Source organism: Cynocephalus volans, chromosome 8, assembly GCF_027409185.1.
Source record: "Cynocephalus volans isolate mCynVol1 chromosome 8, mCynVol1.pri, whole genome shotgun sequence".
Classification (NCBI taxonomy): Eukaryota; Metazoa; Chordata; class Mammalia; order Dermoptera; family Cynocephalidae; genus Cynocephalus; species Cynocephalus volans.
Genome location: NC_084467.1, coordinates 117,908,996 through 117,920,663, shown reverse-complemented (window position 1 = coordinate 117,920,663; position 11,668 = coordinate 117,908,996). Strand labels below are relative to the sequence as shown.

General features: G+C 45.2%; 1 protein-coding gene across 1 annotated transcript; it reads left to right on the top strand.

Moving 5' to 3' along the window:
* The first annotated feature begins 9,788 nt into the window (after positions 1–9,788).
* On the top strand, positions 9,789–10,928 carry KCNJ10 (potassium inwardly rectifying channel subfamily J member 10). Its single transcript, XM_063107059.1, has one exon. The coding sequence runs from the start codon at positions 9,789–9,791 to the stop codon at positions 10,926–10,928; it is 1,140 nt and encodes a 379-aa protein (XP_062963129.1).
* The last annotated feature ends 740 nt before the right edge of the window (positions 10,929–11,668 follow it).

Below are 11,668 nucleotides of genomic sequence, written 5' to 3'. Positions count from 1 at the left end.
GCTCCATTTCTATTTGTTTATTTTTCTTAGGGCAGGACAGGGGGGGAGATTAATGAATAAAGACATCAAGTTTGAAAAGAACCCCAAACCAGCTTCATTCTTCTTCCAACCTTTTGGGCTTACATAATCCTGCAGTGCTTTTCTTGCTGCCCTTCCTCTTATACCCCTCTCCTTTCTCTTTTCTTCCTCTCTCTCTTATTAAGAATGCTTGGAAGCCCAGAAATGCTTCTTTTTAGTCCCTGATGCAGCTGATCTCCTCCTGGAGGCCTCTCAGGTTGCTATTCAAGTTGGAGTTGGTATCCAAAAAAGAGATAATATGGTTGGCGAGAGGAGGCTGGGTAGCTGTTTCCTCTCTCTACCCAGGCCAGCGGGAGTGGGACCAGACTGCTGTGGGGGGAACTCAGGCTAGACACAGAGGTTTACCGCGGGAAGTGACCTTAATCATCCTCTAATGCAGCACCTCCCAAACTGCCCCAGCACCATGTTCTGAAAGGCAGAGCAGAGGGAATTCGTACCCTGGAAGCTACAGCGATGAACTGTGAGCTGCCATGCATTGGTCATCCTTGAAATCTGTTTTTGTTTTAAGTTATATGATTTTTTTCATTCTACTCCATCATACATTGTTTGTATGATAATAAAATAATATTTTCCCTCAAAATTTTTAGTTAAATTGATATCTCAGGAAAATACACTAGATTTAATCCTGTGACCTTGAGTGCCTCCTGGCACACTGGTACACACCCTAGTTTGAGAAGTGTGGAACTAATACAACCCCTTTATTCCACAGTGAAGGAAAGAAAGGCCTGGGCAGTTGAGAAACTTGCCCAAGGCCACAGCTAGTCAGTGGCAGGTTGAGACTGGCACCTCGGTCTTTTGCTTCCCAGTCCAGCACACTTTCCACCAGGCAACACTTAGTTCTGGGCAGGGTCTTACACATCCTTGTGCCTGATTCTCCCACTCCATCTCCAGAATGCTGTGCATGGACATGTACCTGGCTCGGCTGTCTGAGGTGAGTGTGAGTTTGAAGGCCAGCCTAGTCTCAGATTCTGAGACCGATAGTGCTCAAGATGCCTGTGTCCACGCACAGGACTCTCCCAACACATAGCACTTGAGCGTGATGGACAGATACTGGGCAGGGAGGAAGCTGGTACTATAATTCCCCATTTCTATCCACCTATTCATTTACCTATACCCACCAGTGACTGGTTCAGGAATACCTTCAAACCTGAAATAATTGGAGTAGTTGATAGTTATAGCGGGTCCACCTCCTATCTTTCTGGAAACTGCCTCCCTTTCTTATCCCATTTCCAAATCCTTAAATCAAGAGGCTCTTTCCTAGAAGGAAGAGTCAGGGAGAATAGGAGGAGGCTCTAGGGCTTAGAATGTCTCTATTAATATGGACACTGAGGCCTTGGGCTATAGAAGGAGAACAGGAGGATAAAGTGTGATAGAGAATGTGAAAGTGAGAGGTGTGGTTAGGTAGATGGCGTACTATTCCTCCAAATCACCATTTTCAAAAATGAGATCTCCAGGAGGAGACAAAGGAGGCTGGAGAAACTGAGGAGGAGAAGGGACAACCCGGAGAGATGCGTAGGACATAAAAACAGAAAGAGGAAGGTGAAAACAAGGACAGAAGGTGTTGTAGTAAGAGCCAGGGTGAAATATGAGAGGGGCAAGCAGAGCAGCACAGATGATAGAAGAGACGAGAGGACAGTTGGGAGGAGAGTCCAAGAGGACGAAATGGGGAGAATAAAGATATGCCATACGAAAGCAGGAGAGGAAACAGCAATAAAGCAACCACAAAGGCGGAGTACCGCTTCCGACCTCATGTGCATCCTGGGCGTCACTGCTGGTGAATTCTTCACACCAGTCTGGCTCCTGCTAACCTCCGGCAGGTTCCAGGTGTCGTCTTCTTCAGCTGTGGAGTTTTGAATTTGTTTGGTGAAGGCAAGTTCACTACAGTGTTCACTCGAAGTTACAGTGGAAAGGACTATGGAATCCAGCCAGAACGAGGTACAAATCCCAGCTCTGCTACTTGTAAGATGTGTCACCTGGGCTCTCTGAACTTCAGTTTCTTCATCAGTAATTATGAAGATAAGACTTGTTTTATAGATTTGTCACAAAGATGAAATGTGAAGTGCTGGTCTAAAGGGGGCACTCAATAAATGATAGTTCCTCTTCCTCTCTCCTTCCATTTCCCTGAACCAAATATTCAGAAGAGGAAGTACACCGCAGTCACAAAAGAAAAGTCACCCAGTGAGAGGATGTCCAGCAGGCTAGAGCACCATGGGGAAGAGGCCACGGTTCTGCATCTGACCCCTGCAGGAGCCACAGGGCTCCACGCCTGTGCTGTGGCTGTTGCCTCTCATCCTAGCAACCCAGCCTTAAACACACGAAGCTGGCCACAAAGCAAGAGGGTGCTGGGGGTCAGAACATATCACTGTTTTTCCAGTTTGTCTTATTAAGGTCTTTCACGTGCACCTAGTACTTCAAAATACTTTAAAATGAGTGGTTCCTTATTCCCCAGCTGGCTCTGGGTTTCCAAAATGTTTTATTTTTTACTCACACTGCTCCTTTCACTGGAAGAACCTTCTCTTTGACCCCTCAAAACTCAGTCTCCAGGAGTTCAAATCTTGCCTATCTTTCAGGTCCTGTTCCAATGCCACCTTTCTCTATGAAGTCTTCCCTGAGTGAGCAGTCAGGTATGGAAGAAAGCTCAACTCCTGGTTGTTACTTACTAAATATATTTCCTGGCCTAAACAGGGATAATAACATTTTTATAGTGTTGCTGTGGGAGTTATATGAGTTAACATTAAAAGAAAAAACAAACAAACAAAAAACTTAGCCCAGTGCCTAGCACAAGATAGGTACTCAGTCAATACATGTACCTTTCCCAACCCTGATCCCTTGAGCTAGATGTCACAAACTTCCCTTGCACTTCACTGATACCTCTTCTGGCCTTTTCATTTCCTGGCTGATGGTTGCCTCCCTTATTTGATTGTAAGGTCCTCAAGGACGGAACTGGCCTCTAATCCATTTCCATAATTCCAAGGCCTCATTGAGAATCTGCCACCCAGGAGATGCTGAAAAAAATGTTTGTTGTATGAACACATGAAAACGCAACTCAGACTGCATGTGGTGGGCAGTGTCATTACAGATGAAACACATTTGGTTTGTCTGCATATCTATTAGTATCAATGATTAGTTATCTGGGGTTTCCATGTATATAAGGAAAAAGAGAAAACATCATGAGAAAAATCAAGAGAAGATGCAAACTAAAAGGGGGGATGAGAAGGGCCTAAAGTGTGAGGCCCTGGACCCGAGTGAAGTTCCAGCTGTTCTACCTAGGACAAGACCTTCTGCATCTCCTAAGCCCTGCTGTGAGGATGCAGGTCAATATGATTCTCTTAGATTGGCCCCTAAGGCTGGAGTGGATTGGGATCCCCTTCTACTCATTAATTCTCTCATAAAATACTTCTTGAGCACTTACTATGTGTCATACATTGAGCTGATCTTTAGGGTAACCAAGATATATTATGCCTGGGTCCTTCTTTCAATCAGCTTATTTGTAATGGAAGATAAATGATATACCATGTACCAAGAGATGTGCCATAGTGGATGTAGACAGATATACACATGTGGAAACTCAGACAAGGGAGGTGTTACTTAAGGCTGCGGGAATCAGAAAAGGCTCCCTGGAAGAGGGGTCATTTGAACTGGACCCTGAAAGATCAGACTTGGATATGTAGAGACAGGGAGAAAGGGGAGGGCAGGAAGAGAGAAGAGCACAAAGGATCACATGAAGGCAGGAAAGCACGGGGGTGTACAACAGGGGGCAGGGAATAGCTGGTTTGCTTGAAGTGTGCCGTAGGGAAGAATGGCAGGAAATAAGGCTGGAAAGGAGGTTTAGAAGCAGATTGTGGAAGGCCCTATATGCCAGCCTGAGTTTGGCCTCTCTTTGATAGATAATGAGGAGACGTTAAAAGGTCTTGAGCAGGGGAAGGAACTGATACAGTTACGATATAATGAAAAGTGGTTTGGGAGACAGGAGATCTGAGCTTGAGTCCCGTTCCACAAGTTACCGAGTCACAACATCTCTCTGAGCCTCAGTTTCCTCATTCATAAAACAAGTGCTATGATTTTAATACCTCATAGGAATGCCACAAGAATAGAATGTGAAAGTGCTTTGTAAAGTACTGGGTAAATGTTCGTTGATTCGTGACCAGAGGTGTAGTTGAGGGAGAGTCATCCAGTAGCAGTGCAGGATGGATTCAAGGAGAGAAAGAATGGAGCAAGAGACGAGTAGGAAGCTGATGCAGCGATTCGGCCAAAAGGCATTAAAGACCTGAAGTAAGACAATGAAATGAAGGGGACGAGGCATGAATAATGAATCCATAGCACATGGCATCAGGTGAATGTTGAGCTGAGGACGGAGGAGAGTCTGAGACAACTCCAAGACTCTGAGTGTGGGTAACTGGGAGGATGATGGCACTTTTAACTATTTAGGGAACCAAAGAGGGGCAGCAGCTAGCAGAAGAAAGAGGATTTGTTCACATCTGGAAATGAATGCATTTAGTATACATATCCCAAAGCTCCTTTCAGTCAAGTTGCTCTTACCACAGAGAAAACAGATAAAGCTCTTTCACTGGAGTCCTTTCCTGCCCCTCCAACCTGACAGGCTTTGCGAGAAGGTGCACGGCTTTTCCCTGCCCTCTCCACCTGCTGCCCCTGAAGTGGGGTTGAAACATCCTTTCTAGTCACCTGATTATCATAATCAATTCCAATGCTCCATAGTAGTTTACAAGGCATCTTCTCTCTCTATCCTCCTTCAAATGGAACAGCTGACCCAGAGGAGAACTGGGACTGATGTCTTGGGGCTTTCTTTCACCCACCTTCTGAAAAATGGGTTTGTATGCATCTGCAGCATTAGTGAAGCCTGGGTAAAATTGGCCCCCTGCCACTCTGCCATGACCTTATGTGAAGGTCTCCATAAACTCCTGTCAGGCAGACCAAGGCTGCAGCCCTCTCTGGGGACTCTACCTGTCCAGATCAGGTGTTCGGCCATTTTTTACTCAATCTTCCTTTACAAACTGTATTATGTACTGGAGAGACAGATGAGAAGCATAGTCTCTGGCCTTAAATTAAGAGCACACAGATGGAAAACAATGGTAAACAAACCATTCCAAAGCATTATGATGTTTCAACATGGGAATATGTACAAACCATGCATAGGAAATGCATGTTGGGGTGCGTGCAGGAGAAGGGATAGAGAAGATGAACTATTTCTTTGAGAGTCAGGGAAGGCTTCAAAGGAGGTAACTAACACAAGTCAAATTCTGAAAGATTAGGAGGAGGTCATCAGGTGGGCATGGGGCAGGGCAGTACAAAATCACGTCCAAAGGTAGAAAGGATCAGACAGTGAGGTTCTTCACAGATAGGAGTCTAGGGACATGTGGAAGATTGACAGGAGTAAAGCCAAGAAGTAGACAGAGACCAAATGATGAAGGGCCTTGAATGTTGTGATTAAGAAGTTTGCAGTTTATCCTAAAAGCAATGGGGAGCTATGGACCAATTTTAGTCACAAGAGTCACAAGAACAGCATCCTTACTCAAGAGCACTCCTGTACTCAAGAGAAGCTCTGATAAATCCAGTCACTCTGGAGAATAAACGACTCAGGTAAAATAAATGAGATCTCATTATATATAAAGAAAGATACCTCTAGGAAGATCTTACAGGCGTGAAGCAGGTGGCGGGAGTGCTGTCTGCTGAGGAAACATGCTGGACATCACTGTAGGTATGACTGGGCTTTGTTTTAGTGAAAGAATCATTAGTTCAGTTCTTAGAGGAGAAAGAAGTTAGAAGACCCTGCTTCTGTCTTTTTCACCAATGGAGGCTGGTCTTGTCTTCAAAATTCTGTCCCTGGTATTTGGCTGGGACTGTTTTGGGGAAATAGCACCCTCTAGAGGGAAGAGTATGATTGTTTTGGATGGGGCAGCAACAAACCATTTCCAGAGCTTTGGCCTGCTTCCTTCTCCAGGGGCTTGGCCAGCTTGGGGGTGGAGTGCCACTGATTGTTTATCCGCTTCTGACTCTGGCCGCCATGGAGAACAAAGCTGCCTGGCTGTGGGAGGCGGCGCAACAGCTGGGAGCAGCAGATAACAGCTGGAGGTGGCAGATATAAAGGCTGGCAACAGCAGGCACAACAGCTGGAGGCGGCAATCACAACAGCCAGAGGCAACGAAGAGGCTAGCCAGGAGCCAAAATCTCCAGTGCCCACGAGGCTGTAGCCTTAACACTGGGCTCTAGAAGCTCCAGCCTGTGTCTTCTTTTTCTTGGCTGTGGTCCTCTACATAGGCTATCACAGAGGCTCCTCCTGAGATCATGAGACCCGTGAGAATTTATCTGGGCTACATAGAAGCAGTTGCTACAATTAAAAATTTCTGGACTAACAGCCAGAAGAGCCAGAAGGTTCTGTTCCAGCTCTACCACTAATCTACTTGGGGCAAATCTTTCTGAGCCTTACTTTCTAATGATGTCTTTCCTACCTACCTCATGGTGTGAGGCTCAAATTACATATTTTATTAATTTTAACTTTAAAGTGATAAATAATCATAGACTAATATTTTAGGAATGATAAGCAAAGCTTTCTTTGGGCTCTAAGAGCTTCCATTCTCTCTGCTGTGCAGAATCTCCCTTCAACACAAAGGTAGGACTTTGATGAAGGATCCCTGAATGTCACCATAGAAAGTGCAGGGGTGGAGGTGGCGAGGAGGAGGCAGGCATCCTGATCCTCCATGAGTGTAGACAGAAGCTTGAAGACAATCTCACAACCTCCCATCCAAAGCTTTAATTTCCTCTATAGGATCTCAGCCAAGTGCTCATCCAACCTATCCTTGAACACCTTCAGGGACAGGCCACTCTGCCTTTCAAGAAGCTCTTTTCACATTTGGACTGTGCTGATTGTTACAATGCTCATTGTAATACCAGTCTGGAATCTTTCTCCCTGTAGTCTGTACTCTCTGGTCCTGGTTGTTCCTGTTGCAGCTCAAAGAACTAATGTAAACCTTCGCTCACATGATAGCCCTTCAAACCAAATATCTGCACACATCCATTATATCTATCAGTTTGTCTCTTCTGGCTAAACTTCCCCATTTCCTTCATCCATTTCTCATGTGATCTGATTCTGAATCCTCTCCTATCCTGATTGTTCCTTGATACTGGATACTGCAGGTGTGGGATGAACAGAGCAGAGTAGAATCAACTACTTCCTTATTTTAGAGACTTGAGTTCAACTAGAGTAGCTAAGATTGCATTGTCTTTCTGGCAACCAAAACATATGAATAACTCATACTGGATTATTTTCTGCTAACATGTGTAACTTTTTTTTTTTCTCCATGGTACTGCTTTCTAAATCATATCTTGCCAATTTAGAACTTGCTCAGGTAATTTTTGGACCCAAGTATATAACGTAGCATTTATCCTTATTCTAAGTTTTGGCTCCTTTTGGATCCTAATTCTGCCCAGGTCTTGCATTTGCAATCTGTCCCAGCTTTGTGTCAGCCACACAACTGATGGCCATGGTGTTCTATACTTTTGAATGAAATCAGTGTTAAGAAACTTGAATAGGGCAAGGCCAAAGATAAGCTCTCTGGTACATCACTAGAAAACTAATTCCAGGCCAGCATGGTCTACTCACCAGTACCATTGATTTTTTTATTTTCAAGTCACCTAATTATATTAGCATTCTGTTCATTTTTCTCTTATTCCCAAGGACACAATGAGAGATCTTGTAAAAAATCTTACTAGAACTAAGGTACACTTTATCTATTGCATCTCTCAGATTTGTCAATTTAGTAACCTTATCATAGAAGGAAATTAGGTTATTATGATGTGACATGTTCTTAGTAAACCCATGTTGGGTCCTATTGATAGCTTCTTTTCCCCTACCTTCATCAAGTAATGACAATCTTACTATTTTATTATAGAATCTTGCCTAGGATCAATGTCTTACCTGTTTGTAGTTTGTGAAATATACCTCATTTTTCTTTTTCTTTTTCTTTTTTATAAAGATGATTGGTAAGGGGATCTTAACCCTTGACTTGGTGTTGTCAGCACCATGCTCTCCAAAGTGAGTCATGAGCCGGCCCTCATTTTTCTTTTTAAAAATTAAAATTATGTTCACTCATCTTCAACTTTGCACCACATCCTTGGTTCTCTAATATTTCTCAAAATTTCTTATAGAGGTTTACATCTTCTTTTCAAGAGTTTGAGGATCAAATGAGAAGGCATGCTAATGTGTGAGCTCTGAAACAGCATTTAGATGCAGGCATTGTGGTAGTTGTTTGTTGTTATTACTACTACTGAATATCAAATAGGGCTTTATTTGGGCTCTAAATATGAATTCTTCAGAGTTGCAGAGCTTCCTTTTTGTAGCTAGGGATATTGGGGAGTGAGTGGCATCCAAATCTGGTTGAGTAGTCTCATACAGACAAAAGTTCCAAATGGCCTGGGGGCTCGTGAGATGGGCATCCTGGTTGCCTCTGAACATTCTTGGGATTCTCATCCATTGGTGATCTCCAATTCACTGCCTACCTGGATGATCCCAAATAATTTAGAGTTTTACAAGGGAAAGGCTATGGGGAATATAGGGTAGAGGGACAGTATGAAGAATGACATTTGGAAAGGAGAATGTGATGGGCTTCTCTGCTCTGTAAGGAGGGCCAGACTCTCCAGAGATCACCCTGCTCCTTGATCTGGCCATCACATTCAGAGTCCAAGTGTTCAAGTGATTAAAATTCTTTCTCTGCTGGAAAAGTACAAGTTACTTCTTGGGCGGGGGTGCCAGGCACCTTGTATTAAGTGAACTGTCTCCTATTTCAGTACTTTGTCCCACTTTCTACTATCAGAATAGCAATCCTGAATTTGAGCCTGTGCAGACATAGCCATTAACTAATATACACTCCTAACTCTCCTACTTCACTTAGTCACGACAACTTTGCCACCTACAATCTGGCATTTCTTCCAGTCCTTGGGAAAATGTTTCAGTGCTGCCAGGAAGCTTCAGCATGTTGCTTCTCCTCCACCACTGCCTGTTTTTTTTTTTTTTTTCTTTTTACTCAGGTCCTATCCATACTCTTCCCACCACCACCCTAGATTCTGACCCATACCAAATTTCTCCAGTTGATAGATGATAGTGATGATAAAAAGATGAAATGGGTTGGGTGCTTGGAGAGCATCTTGAAGAAGAATGGGAAGTTTCTGAGCCAGATGAATATCAGTGGGTATGACTTGGGGTAAGGGAAGAGAATGGATAAATTAAGCATATGTATGTTTGTTAAGGGAGATTGGCCTAGAAGGATTCAGTAGGATAGCCTTTCCTGTCTCATGATAGCCATTCCTGAGGGTGGGGAGGGATCATACTTCAAAATTAGAGATCTTCACATAGAACTGGCTTTCTGATAAATGGAGATCAGTAAAGCCCTTGTTAGTCTCACCCCCACCTTCGCAGAACCAGGAACTTTATTCTCTGCCTCTCCTCTTCAAACAATTACAAATATTGGACTGCATTGCAATTATTTGCTTACTGAACATGTGTCTTTCTCACCAGGCTGTGAGTTCTTGGAGAACAAGGATGATGTCATTTTCATTTTTGACTTACTGCACTATGCACAGTGCCAGGCACATAGCAAGTCCTCACTAAATATTTGCTTACAAAAGAACAAATAAGTGGCACCCAAATGAATGTGCATTCTACAATAACCTCCATTATGCTGTCTTGCTCCCTCCAGATGACATCAGTTGCCAAGGTGTATTACAGTCAGACTACTCAGACAGAAAGCCGGCCCCTGGTGGGCCCAGGGATACGACGGCGGAGAGTCCTGACAAAAGACGGCCGCAGCAATGTGAGAATGGAACACATTGCTGACAAGCGCTTCCTCTACCTCAAGGACCTGTGGACAACCTTCATTGACATGCAGTGGCGCTACAAGCTTCTGCTTTTCTCTGCGACCTTTGCAGGCACCTGGTTCCTCTTCGGAGTGGTGTGGTATCTGGTAGCTGTGGCACATGGGGACCTACTGGAGCTGGGCCCCCCAGCCAACCACACCCCCTGTGTGGTACAGGTGCACACACTCACTGGAGCCTTCCTCTTCTCCCTTGAGTCCCAGACCACCATTGGCTATGGCTTCCGCTACATCAGTGAGGAATGCCCACTGGCCATCGTGCTGCTTATTGCCCAGCTGGTGCTCACTACCATCCTGGAAATCTTCATCACAGGTACCTTCCTGGCGAAGATTGCCCGGCCCAAGAAGAGGGCTGAGACCATCCGTTTCAGCCAGCATGCAGTCGTAGCTGCCCACAATGGGAAGCCTTGCCTTATGATCCGAGTTGCCAATATGCGTAAAAGCCTCCTCATTGGCTGCCAGGTGACAGGCAAACTGCTTCAGACCCACCAGACCAAGGAGGGTGAGAACATCCGGCTCAACCAGGTCAATGTGACTTTCCAAGTAGACACGGCCTCTGACAGCCCCTTCCTCATTCTACCCCTTACCTTCTACCATGTGGTAGATGAGACCAGTCCCTTGAAAGATCTCCCCCTTCGCAGTGGTGAGGGTGACTTTGAACTGGTGCTGATCCTAAGTGGAACAGTGGAATCCACCAGTGCCACCTGCCAGGTGCGCACTTCCTACCTGCCAGAGGAGATCCTTTGGGGCTATGAGTTCACACCTGCCATCTCACTGTCAGCCAGTGGCAAATACATAGCTGACTTCAGTCTTTTTGACCAAGTTGTGAAAGTGGCCCCCCCTAGTGGCATCCGTGACAGCACTGTACGATATGGAGACCCAGAAAAGCTCAAGTTGGAGGAGACATTACGAGAGCAGGCTGAGAAGGAGGGCGGTGCCCTTAGTGTGCGCATCAGCAACGTCTGATGGCCTGTTCCTACCTCCCCATCTTTCTCGCCTCTTTTCCTCTCTTTTGGCACCCTGGGTAAGGGATACTACCCAGTTTTACTGGAGAGCCCCAGAAGCACCCATCCTCCATTCCCTTCTCTTTAACCCAGTGGTCTGTCAGTAGTCTAGGCCAACTGGAGTCCCAAGTTTTCCTCCCACTGTCCCCTTTCACTTCCCCTGCCTCTACCCTCATACACACACCTCCTTTAAGCCAGGATGGGGGAAGGAGAGGGACGATTAGGCTAAAGTGGCTTAGAAGGCCCCAGCCATGCTTGGAGACTCATACTAGGAGGACCATGTGGTTGGATGGATAGATTCCCCCCTACTTCCCACCACCGTCAGAAAGCTTGGTTATTTGAGGCTGGAGCCCCCGTCTCTCTTTCATCTAGCAAGTTCCCTACAGTAAGACTCTCCTTGATGGTCAGTTTGGGTTCTGTGCCCTCAGAAAAACAGGAATCTGAAATCAGCCTATCCTGGGGTCTCTACCAGCCCCTGTTGAAAGAAGCCAGGTTATGTCACGGTATAGCTAATTTCTGAGGTTGACTCAAGGAACATAAAAAAGAGAACCATCATACCTGCACCTGTGCTGGATTCTGAGCTCTTCAATTTAGAGTGACAAATGCAGAGCCGTTGTTTAAAACTTTGAACCTATCTTCTAGGCAGCCCTGGGAAGATTTGTTTTCCTGTGTCCTGTGAATGGGAAGACCCCAGCCAATATG